Source organism: Benincasa hispida, chromosome 8 (assembly GCF_009727055.1).
Source record: "Benincasa hispida cultivar B227 chromosome 8, ASM972705v1, whole genome shotgun sequence".
In the NCBI taxonomy this organism is placed as follows: Eukaryota; Viridiplantae; Streptophyta; class Magnoliopsida; order Cucurbitales; family Cucurbitaceae; genus Benincasa; species Benincasa hispida.
Window position 1 is genome coordinate 6,699,919 of NC_052356.1, and position 17,048 is coordinate 6,716,966.

The 17,048-nt window shown below is 36.2% G+C and overlaps 2 protein-coding genes across 5 annotated transcripts in view; one reads left to right on the forward strand and one right to left on the reverse strand.

The window, feature by feature from the left end:
- Window positions 1-17,048, forward strand: part of LOC120082555 (ubiquitin-like protein 5) — a 54,051-nt gene that overhangs the window by 13,449 nt on the left and 23,554 nt on the right. The window lies entirely within an intron of this gene.
- Window positions 2,058-9,668, reverse strand: LOC120082554. Of its 2 annotated transcripts, none has more exons than XM_039037777.1 (2): window positions 7,690-9,668; window positions 2,058-7,498 (listed from the first exon to the last, which is right to left on the reverse strand). In XM_039037777.1, exons 1-2 carry the CDS (start codon window positions 7,865-7,867, stop codon window positions 6,519-6,521), a joined length of 1,158 nt encoding a protein of 385 aa, XP_038893705.1. In that variant the 5' UTR covers window positions 7,868-9,668; the 3' UTR covers window positions 2,058-6,518. The 2 variants fall into 2 exon arrangements, with proteins under 2 accessions (XP_038893705.1, XP_038893704.1); XM_039037776.1 differs by having other exon boundaries at window positions 2,058-6,544; window positions 6,929-9,668.

Here is a 17,048-nt window from a genome sequence, read left to right on the forward strand (position 1 = left end):
TGGAACTTCTCTTTTATTGATCCCTTAGTAGGATTTCCTTTCAATTCATCTCTTTTAAGATATTTTTTTCTTAGACGTTTAGGTAGCTCCTTCTTGGTCTCATCTAACCTCAATCTCGGCACAAAAGTATCGCTAACCTTCATTCTTGCTTGCATGCTTCCAAACATATTAATGGTCATTTGGTGCATTGTGTGTGTATCCTATGCATCCTCTTCCTTTCTCCATAGAAGTTTTGAGCATTCAACTTATTTTGTACCAAGCTCCATTAGATGAAATGATATTGAACTGTTATGTCCCTTCACCCAGCTTGTCTTCCTACTTATGATGCATACTGAGCCTTTTAAGGTTCTGATGGAGCTCCGATGTTTTATAATGCACGCAAAAAATACTTCCCTTTTTCCTTTCTAACTTCATGTTTTGAAGTTCTTATTGAAATCTTCACAAACTTCAGTAGACAACTTGCACTGTTTTGTTTTTTAACCTTTCTTCTTCATACATTGCATGCTAGACAATTGAACTGTATTGATCGATCTTATGTTCTAGGAGAAGTAACTCGTTCTTGTTTTGGACTATATATTGCTCACTTGCCAAGCCTTTTTTCCCCCTTTTAGAAGTTTATAAAATTTTCAAGTTTTAATCTTTCTAGAGCTTATGTACATGTGTGTGTGTATATATATATGTATATTTGATAAGAAACAAACTTCACATTGATGGATGAGAAGGAAGAAAATTGTGCGTTGAAGAAAGAAATAAAACAAGGGCCAAATTGATTGAAAAAAAGGATATAAAAGAAGACTACGAGCTCTATTTAGGCATAATACGAAGTTTTATAAGTGTCAACCTTCTGCACCCTCATGACTGATAGTTTTTGCATGAAAGATCTTCCAACCAATTAGAGCCTGAAGAACCTACATAGCTTGTAGATTTTGGTGTTAGAATTAGCAATGAAACAAAAAAAATCTACGGCATAAAGACTAGCTCCTTCATTGACAGAGCCACTAAACCAGCACCTTATGAATGGGCGTGACCTGACTTATTTGCAGACCAGGCAGCAATTTAACTTTCAATCCAACATTATATGTTTCACATCGAGTAAACTCACTGCCCTCTCCCTGGCTATTCTTGTTTGGATTACCCAACTGATTTTATCAGCCACCGAACTTCAACTTCCTGTGAACTTTCAACTCATTTGCAGACATATGTAGATGTTGATTGAAACATGTACGAGCAGCTTTATATCTCTACAAACTCTCAACAAGAGAATTTTGATAAACCATTTTTCCAAAATTATAAAAGATGAAAATCAGGAACTCCAAAGCCCAAGCCCCAAATTCCAATAATGGTGAAAGATTATAGGCTTTTTAATGAATAAGGTCTAAAGAAAACAATTCCAGCAACAAAAACCTCAATACCAGGAAGAATTTGTAGAAGAGAAGGCTTCAAAACCCTACAAAACTGCTGGAAACTCGAGCATAAGAGAGAAACATTCAACTAGAAACTTCTTTAAAACAACATTAACGAAAAAAACAAAAGGAAAGTCTCTAGAAAGTAGCAAACTGATGCGTTTTGTACATGCGATGAAATAATAATGCTTATGAGATTTAGCGCTCAGTTTTCTTTAATCGAACCCAAGTGGAAATTTGACTAAAGTTCCTGGTGAGTCCAAGGTCGAATGCAGGGATTGCTTGTACGCACGCATGAAACTAAAAATATGATCTTAGCGTGAGTTTAAAATGTTCAAAGGAGTGATCAAATAAGCAAACTTAAACCTAAATATGCGATGAGGATTGTATTTAAAATGAAGCAGTGCGAGTTGGATAACACTTATGCGATAGGAGGGTTGAGAAGAATTTTTACCAACATTTACTAAACAACTGGATGAAATATGCGATCAAGCTAACACTCGATGTTCTTTGCCATATTATTTTATCTCTAAGATGCATGCGATAGGTGTAATATGCAGAGAATGTCCTTATTTTTAAGGAACATTTTCTCTCGTTTTATGAGGTCTTGATCTAAATTCTTTCAAACTTAGATGAAAGCTTAAGGTTGCAAAGTTTTTTTTATCACACTGATTTTTCTACTCTAAATGTGGTTGGTCTTGCAATCCTTGATCAATAAATCCAATGCAGGCTTCATCGATGCAATGGAATATGGAGTGGTCTGGAATGGGAGAAGGCTAAAAGTTCCATGGACTTTTACCCACCTTGAAATTCCATTACCATACATCCTTAGAAGACTGTCCTTAACGGGAATTTGTGCTGATCTTGGCCAACATTTCTTATTGAGGATGTGAAGACAATCATTCATCTTCTAGCATCATGCTAATTCGAAGAACATGAAAGGAATTTGAAAAGTCATCACTACTAAATTTAAATTTTAAAACAAGATTGGAGGAGTTGATTGGTTGATTATTGCTTTATCATAAAATTTTAGAGAACTGCCCATGTTCCTCTCTTTATATTGATTGGAGCTGGAAAACACAAAGGAATTATGCTTTCCCAAACATTATTCTATTGGTTATTCAGGAGAAATAAAGAGATAATGTCAATGCCCGGCTATTTGAGACATCTACCCGTCTTCGATCTGACATATTGGCCATATCGGAAAAACCCCTACAAAAACATTCCACACTCTAAATTGTACTTTCACGCACTAATAGTCTCACATGAACCCTTGGCACATTAGCTAAGCATTTGAGCCTTTCTAGTGTATGTAAGCACAATTGGAGGCCTTTCAAAATATTAACAAGCCGGCTCCAAGTTCCAATAACTTCAAAAGTTTTACGTTCCCAGTATTTTAACAGGAAGTTCTTAATGGATATCCAACTGCCAAAGGATTTGATAAAATTTGGTGTGCTTGTCATTTAACCATTTCCGAGCTTCAAGTGAAAAGGATCTTTTGGCTTCCAGATTCCAACCAGGCTTAGAACCTGAACAATAGGGGTTTTCTCATTCTCTAATCTAAGCAGAGCTCAGAGCACGGATTAAATTGAAAACTGCTTTTGAAATGCTCAACCCGTGCCATCTTTGTTCCTTTTCAATTATCGCGAGCAGCACAATGATGGAAAAACTCATTATAAAGATGTTAAGCTAATTCTTATCCAATTATCGTGAGCAAATAATCTATAGCTACTACTACTACATAGAAACTGACCGCTTCATGTTCCTTCCACCTGATATGATTATGAATGAGAAGAAATTGAAGTTTCAGAATTTTCCGAGGGAAGATGATATAGAATACTTTACTAGAGAATCCTTTGACTATATTTCCTCTTACAAGCTCAACATAGCTTTTGTGAAGGGTTAACGAGGAGATTTTAACAGGAACCTTAGAAACTTGAAGATTAATGAAGGAAAGAATTAAAACCGATATGATGATACTTTAAGATGTTAAACTTGGCAACTTTTTCCTTCATACTTGAGAAAATCTCTTATCATATCCCAGAAAGTGAGCCTTCTCGTTTAGAAGACTCCGTAGGAAGTTTGAGAAGTTTCCTACCTCTAGTATATGACCATACAACACATATTGCACTCCAACCCAAAGACCTTTGCTTTCATGACTGAATTGTACCACTCTTATCTCTAACTTGCTCGAAGAAATGCAGGAGAGAATCTACCATGAATTTTCAAACCAATGTGTGTATGACAGAAAGAGAGAGAGAGAGAGGGGCATAACCAGATGAAGAAAATGCAATTCTCAAAAGATGCTAAGCTTGTCGATAGTCCAACATATCCTTATTCCATTACTCAAAACAAGGACAATCCAGAATCAAAACTTAAAAGGAAACAAACTGATAATACCTAACAATTGAGGAATTAGAACCAAATAAAGCTTCTTAATGGAACTGAAATATAGTAATTAACTAAAACCAGATGAAGCTTCTTAAATATGGACGAAAACACTAATTAGTTTAGATAAAACATTGCCTTCGCACGCAATAGATTTGAAAATTTTCCTCCCATATTAACATTTAATTTTCACCGAGTTATGTGTTTTCTAGGTTTGTTAATGAATGAAAACATTTAGTGGATAATTCAGTGGGTTAAATTTTAGTTTAAAGTTTAAATTTAATGTGAGGATGATTTTCTATACGGTATCATGTTTTCTTTTCTTTTGGCAACAAGTAGTATTAGACTCACAATTTTCGTTTGAATCGGTGCCTATCATTCTTGTATTATCATCAACTTCATGACGAGAATAGTTGTTGATAGTGTTTCTACTAGGAAGTATGATCATTTTGGAGTAAAAAATATTATAATTAGGGGAATGATTTATTTATTCTTCAATGAGAGCTCTTGAGTAATTTGTTCATTGAAAATCTCATCTGTGTCTATAACTTTGGATTAGAGAAGATAGTGGCCAGTCACTTTGGATTAGAGAAGATAGTGGCCAGTGGGGTTGACTTTTATGACTAACCAGGTAATTGAGGAAAGATACTTATCGCCTTTTTATTTAAGGATCATATAAGATGCTTTTTGGAGGCCTTGGGTCGAGCCTACATAAGGAATGATATTAGAAGAAGGATGCATACCCAGAAGCTTTCAAAAGGATAACCAAAGAGCCTAACACAGTACTGTAATTAAAAAGGTTACGTGGAGTCTAAATATTTAAAATATGAGATGAGATGTCTATTGACGAGAAAGATTGGTGGAATTAAGTATCTTGAAATATGTATTTGTTTTTTTTTTCCATTTACCTTGTAATTTCTTTTCGATGAGAAGTATTTGGGAAGGAGCTTTGATTAATACACCCTATTTTTTTAGCAGTATTCTAACATGGGATTTGCGTTGACTTCTTATTAGTGATTGAGACCAATGATAGTTAATTAGAATGCTCAACTTATAGAAGAGCTTCGCAAATCAGAATTGTCAAAGTAGAACTTTTTGAAGTTCTTAAATCTTGATATGCTTCTATTATAAGAAGGGGAAATTGATGAAAAATATAGAGTAGAGAGAAAAATAGCACACGTAAGGTTTACGTGGAAAACCCTAATCGGGGAGAAAAAACTACGGGAAGAAGGAATTTTTATTATATGATTGATACACAAAATACATAGTGACTACCAGTTTAAATAGACAAAAGGGGAACCTTAGGATACAAGTATAAAGACAAAAATGCCCTTAGAGTAAAAAAAACCTTAATTTTAACACTCCCCCTCAAGTTGGGGCGTAAATGTCAATAAGACCCAACTTGCTCACACACGAGTCAAATAACTGTTTGGGCAGTCCCTTTGTCAGGACATCTGTAATCTGTTGGTTGGAAGGAATATAAGGAGCACAAATGTTGCCACTATTAAGTCTTTCCTTGATGAAATGCCGATCAATCTCCACATGCTTTGTTCTATCATGTTGAATTAGGTTATTTGCTATGCTTATTGTGGTTTTGTTATCACAATAGAGTTTCAATGGACTGGTATGATCTTGGTGAAGGTCTCTAAAAACTTTTTCAAGCCAAATTTCTTCACAGATTCCTAGATTCATGGTCTTGTACTCAGCTTCGACACTACTTCTGGCAACACCACCTTGTCTTTTATTCATCCATGTGACAAGGTTACCTAACACACAAAGGTACAATATCTTGATGTTGACTTTCTGTCTACTACAGACCCGGCCCAATCTGCATCTGTGTATGTGTCGATGCATCGCCTTTCAACTTTCCTAAACATCAAGCCTTTCCCTGGAGAAGTTTTCAGATATCTCAAAATGCGTTCCACTGCCCTCATATGTTCTTCGTATGGAGACTGCATAAATTGACTTACCATACTCACTACATATGAAATGTTGGGCCTAGTATGAGAGAGATATATTAATTTCCCAGCAAGCTGTTGATATCTTTCTTTGCTAACTGGAACACCTTCACTCATATCACTTAACTTTGCATTTGCTTCTATAGGAGTGTCAACTGGTTTACAGCCTGTCATACCTCCGTTGGGAAACTGAAACCCCTTCTTTCGATCGAGCTACTTCCATTCCAAGGAAGTACCTTAGTCTCCCAAGGTCCTTGATTTTGAATTCCTTAGCCATCTTCGTCTTTAATCGGTTAATCTCTGAGGTATTATCTCCTGAAATGACAATGTCATTAACATAAACAATTAAAACTGTAATTTTTCCGGATACTGACCTTTTAGTGAAGATAGTATGATCTGATTGTGACTTTACAAACGTAGTAAACCTGTCAAACCAGAACCTTAGGACTGTTTTAGCCCATACAAGGACTTCCTTAGTCTGCAAACCCGGTGTTAAACTGTTTCTCAAATCCTGGGGGAGGACTTATGTAGACTTTTTCCTCCAACTCTTCGTTGAGAAAGGCATTCTTCACATCAAGCTGGTGAAGGGGTTAATCTTTATTAATTGCAATGGCAAGCAGAACCCGTACTGTGTTTAGCTTTGCGACTGATGAAAAGTCTCAAAATAATCAACCTCGAAAGTTTTGAGTAAAGCCCCTGGAAACTAATCTGGTCTTGTACCGATCAAGAACAATACTTTATTGTGAACACCTATTTACATTCGACTGCTTTATGACCATTTGGAAGAGTGACTTGGTCTCACGTATGATTTTTCTCGAGAGCCACAATTTCTTCCATGACTGCGGCTTTCCAATGCTGTGTGTATACTGTTTGGTATCACCACTGTGTTTAGATTTGTAGTGAGGGCCTTGAACGGAGACAGGTTGCTGTAGGACAAGTAACTTTGCAATGGATATTTTGTACATGATCTGGTACCTTTCCTTAGGGCAATCAAGAGGTCAAGGGATACATTTCTATCTTTACTTTCTTTGGGCTTCATACTGCATTCACCTTCCTGCTCAAACGTCCCATGTTCTGTCATTTTCCCACTTTCAACGATGTTTTCAGTGGGAGCGGGAGACATTTCTTTTCCAGGTTGAACAACATTCTTTGCTGGAACAAGTGTCTCAGAGTGACCTGGTCTCACGTATGATTTTTCTCGAGAGCCACAATTTCTTCCATGACTGCGGCTTTCCAATGCTGTGTGTATACTGTTTGGTATCACCACTGTGTCTAGATTTGTAGTGAGGGCCTTGAACTCAGGAGACAGGTTGCTGTAGGACAAGTAACTTTGCAATGGATATTTTGTACATGATCTGGTACCTTTCCTTAGGGCAATCGAGAGGTCAAGGGATACATTTCTATCTTTACTTTCTTTGGGCTTCATACTGCACTCACCCTCCTGCTCAAACGTCCCATGTTCTGTCATTTTCCCACTTTCAACGATGTTTTCAGCGGGAGCGGGAGACATTTCTTTTCCAGGTTGAACAACATTCTTTGCTGGAACAAGTGTCTCACAATCATCATTTTCTGCTTCGATTACATCTTTACTGTCATTGTCTTCCCTGTTGTTGCTCTCAATATTTTCAACACAAGCATCAGTTTTATCACATTCATTATCATGATCAGGGATAGGACTATTAGTACCTGGAACTGATCTTCGTTGCCAAAGAAATAACAGACGGCGCCATTTCCTTCCTAAGATTCCTCCTATAATATGTGATCCATGGGACTTGTTTGGTCGGGCGAATGGATTCATTGGTACTAATGTCAAGGATGGGTTCTGCATCAGTTTTATCACATTTATTATCATGATCAGGGATAGGACTATTAGTACCTGGAACTGATCTTCGTTTGCCAAAGAAATAACAGACGGCGCTATTTCCTTTCTGAGATTCCTCCTATAATATGTGATCCATGGGACTTGTTTGGTCGGGCGAATGGATTCATTGGTACTGATGTCAAGGATGGGTTCAAGGAAGACAGATAGACTCGGACCCCAATTGGTTTCTTCACTAGTATTCTCCCCTTGAAGAGAGCCATTGGGAAAAGAATGGATGATCTTTGAAGAATGCCCATTTATCGAGACAAAGTAAAGTATTTTTTTAGAAGAGGGATGATAACACTTGTACCCATGCTGATGAAGTGGGTACCCCACAAAGATACATTTTTGAGCCCGAGGGGTAAACTTGGTTTGGTTAGGACCATGAGTATGGACAAACATAACACAGCCAAAATCTCGGATGGGTACAACAGAAAGAAGTCGGGTATTTGGGTAGGACTCTTTAAAAGAATCTAAGGGGGTTTGAAATTTTAAAGCTTGGGACGACATTCGATTTATTAGATGGGCTGCTGTTAAGATAGCATCACCCCATAAATAAGAAGGAATGGAAGTTGACAACATAAGAGATCGAGCAACTTCGACTAGGTGATAGTCTTTCCATTTGACCACTACAATTGGTTGAGGGGTGTATGCACAGGAACTCTGATGGACTATTCCTTTTGAGATTAGGAACTCTCTTAAGGATTAAGGTATTCTTGACCATTATCACTGCAAAGAATAGCGATTTTGACATTGAACTGAGTTGCTATAAAATTGTAGGATTATTGAAAGACCGATGTAACTTTGGATTTGTCTGTCAGAAGGAAAACCCAGGTTAGCCCAGTATGATCATCAATGAAGGTTACAAACCATCGCTTCCCAGTGATGGCAGTAACAGGAGACGGACCCCAGACATGGTTATGGAAAATGGTGAATGTTTTAGAAGGTTTATAAGGTTGAGGCTTGAAAGAAACACGAGGCTGTTTGGCTTGGACACACACATCGCATTTTAACTTAGAAATATTAATATTATGAAAAAGATGAGGAAACAAACAATTCATATACTGAAAATTAGGATGACCAAGGTGATAGTGCCATAACATATAGTCAATTTCAGAAATAGAAAAATGAGATGAAAACAAACAAGCCTTATCACATATCCTAAATGAGGCTTATTCAATGAGAAAATAGAGTCCCCTGTCATGTCGGACAGTATCAACCGTCATCCTCGAGTTCAGATCCAGAAAAACAGCAGCATCAGGTGAGAAGATAACACGACATTACACATCTTGGAGGATTAAACCTGCGGTCCTGATCCTTTCATTTCTAGCACTAGGCTGATAAGAGATTGATCGGAGGAACCAGTCAAGTGGTCTGTGGCTCCTGAATCTAATATCCATGATTTATCATTAGTTATACTCACAAAGTCAAAGGAGTTGAAAGTACCTGATTGGGAGATTATACTTATTCCAACTGTAATAGAAGTGCTCTGAATGGTTTCCTGATCTAAGGTTGTGTATTTTCAGTTACTGATTCACCTACTAATGCCTGGCTTGACTGTCATTTCTTACCATTTGACGGACAACCATGGAGCTTCCAACACTGATCTTTCGTGTGCCAGGGTTTCTTGCAATGTTCACACACTGGGGCTGGCTTACTGTTTTGTTTATCATGGACAGGGTCTGATGTTTTGAAAGTAGCAGAATTTGTTGGTGTCACAAGTGTATTGTTCATGGCCTTCGACCTAACAGATTTCCATTAAAGATGGTATAACCCTGGTCTCCAATATACGACTTCGCACAACATCAAATTTAGGTCAGTTTTCTCAGAATTTCATATGCATGTAGTGACTCTAAGTATTCTTATGAAGTTTGATCCATGTGAAGTGCAACAAATAGGAATACTACACATTTTTAGCCGTCATATTTTACTTTTTTTCTCCTCAGCACCAAATAACTCGAGCTTCTTTTCTAGCTTCTATTTTCTTTCTTAATAAATATTCCTGCCTAGATATAGGTGTACGGGTTTCCAAACTTTCTTATGGATTCGGGTTTTTTTCTGACAGATGGTCAGAACTTCATATGGGTTCGAATCCTATTGAGAGGTCCACTAGAGATCAGAAATTGTTGAAGAAAGAACAAGATGTTTCTTTTGTCCCTTCCAGGCGATCGGAAAATAAAGAAATAGTTAATATATTCAAGAATAATACATATTTACAAAATACCGCTCAATTCATCCTATTTCATCAGATCCGGGATGTGATATGGTTCCGAAGGATGAACTGGATATGGACAGTTCCATAAGATTTCATTCTTGAACAAAAATCCATTTATTTATTTATTTCAATCTATTCCATGACCGGAACAGGAGGGATACACGTTACACCACGATTTTGAATCAGAAGAGAGATTTCAAGAAATGGCAGATCTATTCACTCTATCAATAACCGAGCCGGATCTGGTCTAGCTTCTATTTTCTTTCTTAATAAATATTCCTGCCTAGATATAGGTGTACGGGTTTCCAAACTTTCTTATGGATTCGGGTTTTTTTTAATAAGACAACTCAATTTCAAGATAAGTTGTCTTCAATCTACCCTTCTTTGGCCATTCCCACCAATTTCGAGCTTAGCAGCCATTCCTACCTAGATATGGGTGTACGGGTTTGCAAACTTTCTTATGGATTTGGGTTTTTTTTAATAAGACAACTCAATTTCAAGATAAGTCTGTAGGAGAAGTCTTCAATCTACCCTTCTTTGGCCATTCCCACCAATTTCGAGCTTAGCAGCCATGCATTAACGTTGGTATAAGTGACGACTTCCAAACAAGCTTTTTTGGTTTATAACATTGGTTTATATGCATTAACATTAATTTGACTTGGGGTCAATCATGACTTTTGGCTTATATCAAATTCTAGATATATCAGTCTATAGCCCTCCAAAATGCACGTCTGTTAATAAAGGGCCGATTTGATCATTAGGTAGTGCAAAATACAAAAAATACGCTCTCGGAACTCTTAATAGTTGTTTGGACAACGAGTTACATTTACGTACCATCAATGCTAATATTGGCATGTTTTGGTTTATAACATTGGTTTATATGCATTAACATTAATTTGAGTTGGGGTCAATCATGTCTTTTGGCACGAGTTACATTTACGTACCATCAGTGCTAATATTGGCATGTTTTGGTTTATAACATTGGTTTATATGCATTAACATTAATTTGAGTTGGGGTCAATCATGACTTTTGGCTTATATCAAATCCTAGATATATCAGTCTATAGCCCTCCAAAATGCATGTCTGTTAATAAAGGGTCGATTTGATCATTAGGTAGTGAAAAATACAAAAAATACGTAGGGCATGGTCGTACAATAGCATCTTCTAAAGAGTGGTCGTAAGATTTCATTTACTTGGAGAATTATTTGGAGCAAAAGACATTTACTTTAAAGGCTCCCTTTTTAGTTTTAAAAGTCATTTCCACTCCTAGTTTTATGGTAGTCGATGCATGAATCGTAACCTAACAACGAAGAAAAAGAGGAAGAACTTTCTGGCTAGATCTGGAAAAAAATATATATATTTACAATGTAAAAAAAGTTCTGATTGAATGTGCAAGAAGAAAAATGGAAGATCACAGACACAAATGAGGAGGTATCTTTCTTATGATTTGTTCTAGTGTACTTTCTTATGTATGCACATGTATATATTAATTTATTAGCTTATTTCTTAGTCCTTTCTTCTTCTTATCGATATTATCTATGTTGGAGTGTTAGCTTTTCATTCATTGAAGTGAAGCTAATATTTATCACAGTAGTTCAATATCACAGATATTCAGATTGATCAATAATCCAAAAGACTCGAACATAGTCTCTAATCTTACCCAATCCAACCATCAAAATTCGAGTTGGTTTAGTTGGGTTGTTAGGCTATTGTTCTTTTTCATTATTAATTTAAAATACTTAGTAACTAAATTCTAATTAAACTTGAATATTAAATTCCAATTATCGATGATATCTATTGGAAAATTTTAAACAAAGAAAACATTTTTAAATGGAAAACATTAACAATTCACAAATTCATCGATATATATATTTTTTCTATTTGGGTCAACACACGAAAAAAATTTACGAATCCGAGACTTAATCCCACCTGACAAAAATAGAAAAAATTCAACACAAGTCTGAGCAAATAAGACTAACCCAACCTGCAACATTCCTATTAAATTTATGATGACATCTTTTTCTATTGTATCTAGCCGAGTGTCTTGTAAAATGACAATATTAGAATTTATTCTAGCAAGAAGATCCTTAACGAGAACTTTGTTAGGTTAGCCCTTAAACCCTTAACATCCCAAGAGATTTATCTTCAAAAAGTCATCTATTGAGTCCCATTAACGCTACCATCTACATGATCACATACACGTCTTCTACTTGTAACTCGTCGTGGTTTTCCCATGTTCTAGGGAGTGTCTTGAAAACTGAGTGGGAATAACAATGAATACAGGTCAAAACATTGGTGTTTATTAAATAGTCCTATCTTCTCTAGTGATAAAGACTATTCTCAACATGCAAAGATTAAATTTATTCTTGTATGAGAAAGGATCCCTTTGGTGATAAAGACTATTCTCAACATGCAAAATGCAAACAAAACAAAAACTGTTAATAAGGTAATATTGAGTCACCAGTTTGTGTTTGTCGACTAATAAATATAAAAAATCTCACTTAGTCTTTGTTGTGAGTTCTTTTTTTTAGTCCCTGAAAACTTCAATCATGAAACTAAGATAGAATACAATAACACTAGAGGCTTGAGTATCCATATTCCAACAAGAGGCTTCTTTTTAAATAGAACCAACCTAATTATCCACTTCAAAGCTGGATGTTTTTGCCACAACTAACCTTAAACTAATAAGGCAATCAAAGAAAGGCTAGGTTTTTAATATCTACCTAAGGCCTATTTCTGCTCCTCCTTAAATGAACAGTGCTCTAACTAAGCATCGTTCTCCCACAGATACTAGAGATACTAAAAATTCTTAGAACACTTGTTCCAACAATTTAAAGAACTCCCTAGTCCTCCTATCGACATTAAAATCTCCGATCACGCCCTGAATGCCCTGGCAAAGGCCCGCAAGATTAAAGTTTCCTTGAAAGATTCTTCCTTCCATGAATGGAGTATAGGGGCATAGTCTTTGGAAATTTAGCCGACAACATTTCCATTAAATTTACGATCTATGGAAATAGAGAAGGAACCCACCACATAGTTGACACGCTCAATATCATTCTCCTTCCATATCTTGATAATTTTGCTAGTAGAATCCACAACAGCCAACCCATATTTCTGAAGCTCCACGTAGGCTTAACAATTCGAGTTTCTTGTAGAATGACAATATTAGGATTTTCTCAAGCAAGAAGATCTCTACATCATTTTCCAAGTTTTGAGAAGGCTTGTGATTTCTCTAGCCCTTTTCTTTTGATGACTGTCCCTTTGTTTAATGCTCATCTCTTGAGTTCATGAAAATCTAGCCCTTTTCTATTGATTTCAATAAAGATTCTGACAACCGAGTGAAAATAGCAACGAGCACTGGTCAAAACCTTAACATTTACTAAATACTTCTACCTTCTCTAGTGATAAAGATTACCCTCAACATGCAAAGAATAAGAATATGTGAGGATGGGAAAGAAGCCTTGTAAAAGAAATAAGAAAAAAAATACAAATGAACATAACAAAAATGCCTATCCAAATGAGTTAATGATATTACACATTTTGGTGTAAATGCAGGTAAGAATGATGAGATTCCCTTTGGGTTGCATCACTTACCTGGCTTGGATCTATTGCGAATTGTTCAAGTATAAATACCAATCAGAACTAAAGGTTGATCCAAACATAAGCTAAATAAAACAAAAATTATCGTACTACGTTATAACTTAATCCTTTTTTCGAAGGCGATGTAGACAATTTTAAGAAAGTTCTTTAAGTTTAATCAACTAATAAATAAACTAAAATCTCACTCAGCTTTCGTTGTGAGTTTCTCTTTAGTTTCTTGTGCCAATTTTTGTAGGTTGCCACTCAAACCTTGTAGCCTTCATTCTACTACGCTACACGAAGGTTACGAAGTCACTCAAGAATTGGTTCTCTTTTTTTTCTTTTTTTTTTTTTTTTGGCCAAATTGGTGTACATGAATTTTTTTTTTTAAAAAAATTGACTTCTTTCACACCATAGGCCAAAATTTCAAGATGTGAAGCGAGGTTTGGGATAAGGATGAAACTTATCTACCGTGTTAGAGATGGTGGTGGAGATGGATTAGATAAGTACTAGGTTGATTAAGTGAATTGTGGAGACCTTATTTCAAGATGTGCATTCAGAATAAACCTTAGAGGTCCATTTGACATATAAAATTGTGAAAAATTTGCACAGCTGGTACAATGTTTATACTACCGACTTCAAGATTGGAGTTTTTATTCTCGTATCCAACATGTTATGAAACAAATAAATAAAGAACTAGTAGTACTCATGCTTATGATATGTATTATTTTGCCAAGAAAGAAAGGGAAATTTGTAAGGATGGTCCATTTTTTGGGCCCGAAATGTTAAATGACCAATTTTTTTAAAAAATAATGTCAATTGACCTTTTGCTAACATCATCACCATACCAGACTACATAAATTTCCTTCAAGTGTCTCACGTTATAAGTCTTATTATTTTTGTTGTGTTATTTCTAGAGCAAGAATAAGAGAGAGCAAGAGTAAGAGAGAGAGTGAGAGTAGACTTCAATTGCTTGTACAACTTAATGACAAATGTTCTCTTGCTTTGTAGGATGACAGAAAAGTGTCCACTTATTCGGTATTTGAAGAACTTAAATCTCACATTTACAGAGTTACAAATGTCAGTTCTTCAGAGTTTGATCTTAAAATGAGAGTTAAAATATAAGCTTGAATACAAAGTCCCTCTACAATACATAAGGATTGATGAAGACGAAAATCAAATTAAGATGACAATATTAGATAGAGGTTTAGAAATGTGAGTTATGATGATATGACCGTGGACAGAAAATACGAGGAATCATATGAGTTCCGTTGGGAATAGGAATGATATTCCATTACCTATCAGCACCGTACCATCAACGTTATCACTAGATAATGACTGCACTAATCCAACAAGATCGAATTTAATGATACAGAATCGGACAATAGTTCAGTTGGTAATGAGAGATAATCTAGACTAGATTATATGGATTGTGGTCATCTAGAGCAACGTTGTGGTCCTTCAGTAGATGGTAATGAGCAACCAGCAGGTTTGAATGAAATGGATCGTGATCATAGTGATGTGCATTGTTCTACAGCAGCTCAAGTGGTTCCTCCATCTATGTCTTCAAGTCATAGGGGAGAGTTGATTATGCCCGATACCTTTTCATCTGGGACATACGTTGAAGTTGGTCAATTATTTTTTAGTAAAAAAGTCTTGAAAATGCGATTATCAATTTTGTTCATCAACAAAAATTTTGAATTTATGGTCAAGAAATCAACAAAATCTTTGTTCATTGTCAAATGTATTGAAGAGACTTGTAAGTGGAACCTTCATGTAATGAAAATGAAAGGGTGTGATATGTTCAAGATCACATTGGTCAGTTGATTAAAGATAAGTTTACAGGCATAGGATGTATATATGAACCTCGTCATATCGTTGAGGATATAAAGAGAGATTACGACGTGAACATAAGTTACGATAATGCGTGGCGTGCAGGGGAAGCTGCATATGATTTCACTAGAGATATTCTATTATACACATCTAGATGTGTATAAGAGACAGCGTCATATCGTTGAGGATATAAAGAGAGATTACGACGTGAACATAAGTTACGATAATGCGTGGCGTGCAGGGGCTGTCTCTTATACACATCTAGATGTGTATAAGAGACAGCTTGAAAGGAAAGTACAAAGGGATCATGTTGGTTGTAGTTTCTATGGATTGGAACAATCAAGTATATCCACTAGTATATTCAATAGTGGGCAATGAAATCGATCGATCATGGAATGGTTAATGTCGGCATAGGATGTATATATGAACCTCGTCATATCGTTGAGGATATAAAGAGAGATTACGACGTGAACATAAGTTACGATAATGCGTGGCGTGCAGGGGAAGCTGCATATGATTTCACTAGAGATATTCTATAATACTCATACGTCATACTACATGCTTGTAGGGAAGTGTTAAAAATAGAGAATCCGAGTACAGTGTTTGAGATCGAACTTGAAGATGATGTGCATTTCAAGTATATGTTTATGGAATTAGGGCCTTGTATTAGAGGTTTCGCAAGCTGTCGGTCTTTGATAATTGTTGATGGGTCGTACTTGAAAGGAAAGTACAAAGGGATCATGTTGGTTGTAGTTTCTATGGATTGGAACAATCAAGTATATCCACTAGTATATTCAATAGTGGGCAATGAAATCGATCGATCATGGAATGGTTAATGTCGAATTTGAAATGCACTATCGGAGAGCCCAATAAGTATTTGTCTGATCAGATGGTATCTATCAGCAATGCTATTCGTGCATTTTTTTCCACGACATTTCATGGATTGCGCACGTGACATATCGAATAAAATCTAATTACAAATTTTAAGGATAGTATAGTTTTCGAGATGGTGCTGTCATGAAATATCCGAAAGACAACAATCTTTAAAGGTGGGCACGGGTTTATCAAATAGAACGAAGATGACAACATGACATCTAACAGTGTGGAATGTTTCGATTCGTTAACTAAAGAGTATAAGTTATTGCCCATAGTATTGACATGCTAGATGAATGTTCCAATTGTGGTTCTACGAACGTAAGAATTTTTGGGATCTCGAACGACGTTGCACTCTGACTACTGTGAAACCCGATTGGCAAGTGAGGCCAATAAGGGCAAACGATGTCAGGTTAAGACTATTGATTATTATCGGGTCCACGTGCGTGATAATCGATTGAACGGTATTATGAATCTTCACATGAAGGAATGCACGTGTAAGGAATTCAACTCACTTGGTATCTGTGTTCGCATGCAATTGTGGTTGTTAGGGAACAAAACAGACCCACTTTATACAATTCTCTAATGACTGCATATGTAGAGTTTATAAATCCACTCGGGCACATATCTGAATGGAAGAGACCTCCTGAATATGTAAAAAAAAACTATTCTTCCTCCATAGTTCTAGCACAAGTCGGGTGACCAAGAGTGAGAAGAATACCATATAAAGGAGGATTTCGCGAACAAATAAAATGTGGTAGGTGTGGGAATTATGGGCATAACCTTTAAAGTGTAGCGAACTACTCATAACTATGCGAGGCACTTTAATTATCTCAATGTACTCACTTTGTATGTCCCGATCTTTCAGATTGTCACTCATGCTTTTGTTATGTATACTCTTACAATGTCACTCATGCATCACTTTGTATGTCCCGAT

Bases quoted from the DNA above. Each gene is read 5' to 3' on its own strand.
- LOC120082554 (XM_039037776.1), bottom strand. From the start codon at position 8,192: ATGTTGTCAACTTCCATTCCTTCTTATTTATGGGGTGATGCTATCTTA. The intron at 6,545-6,928 runs CAGGTCACTCTG...CATACGTGAGAC, and splicing joins AGAAAAATCATACGTGAGAC to CAAGTCACTCTTCCAAATGG.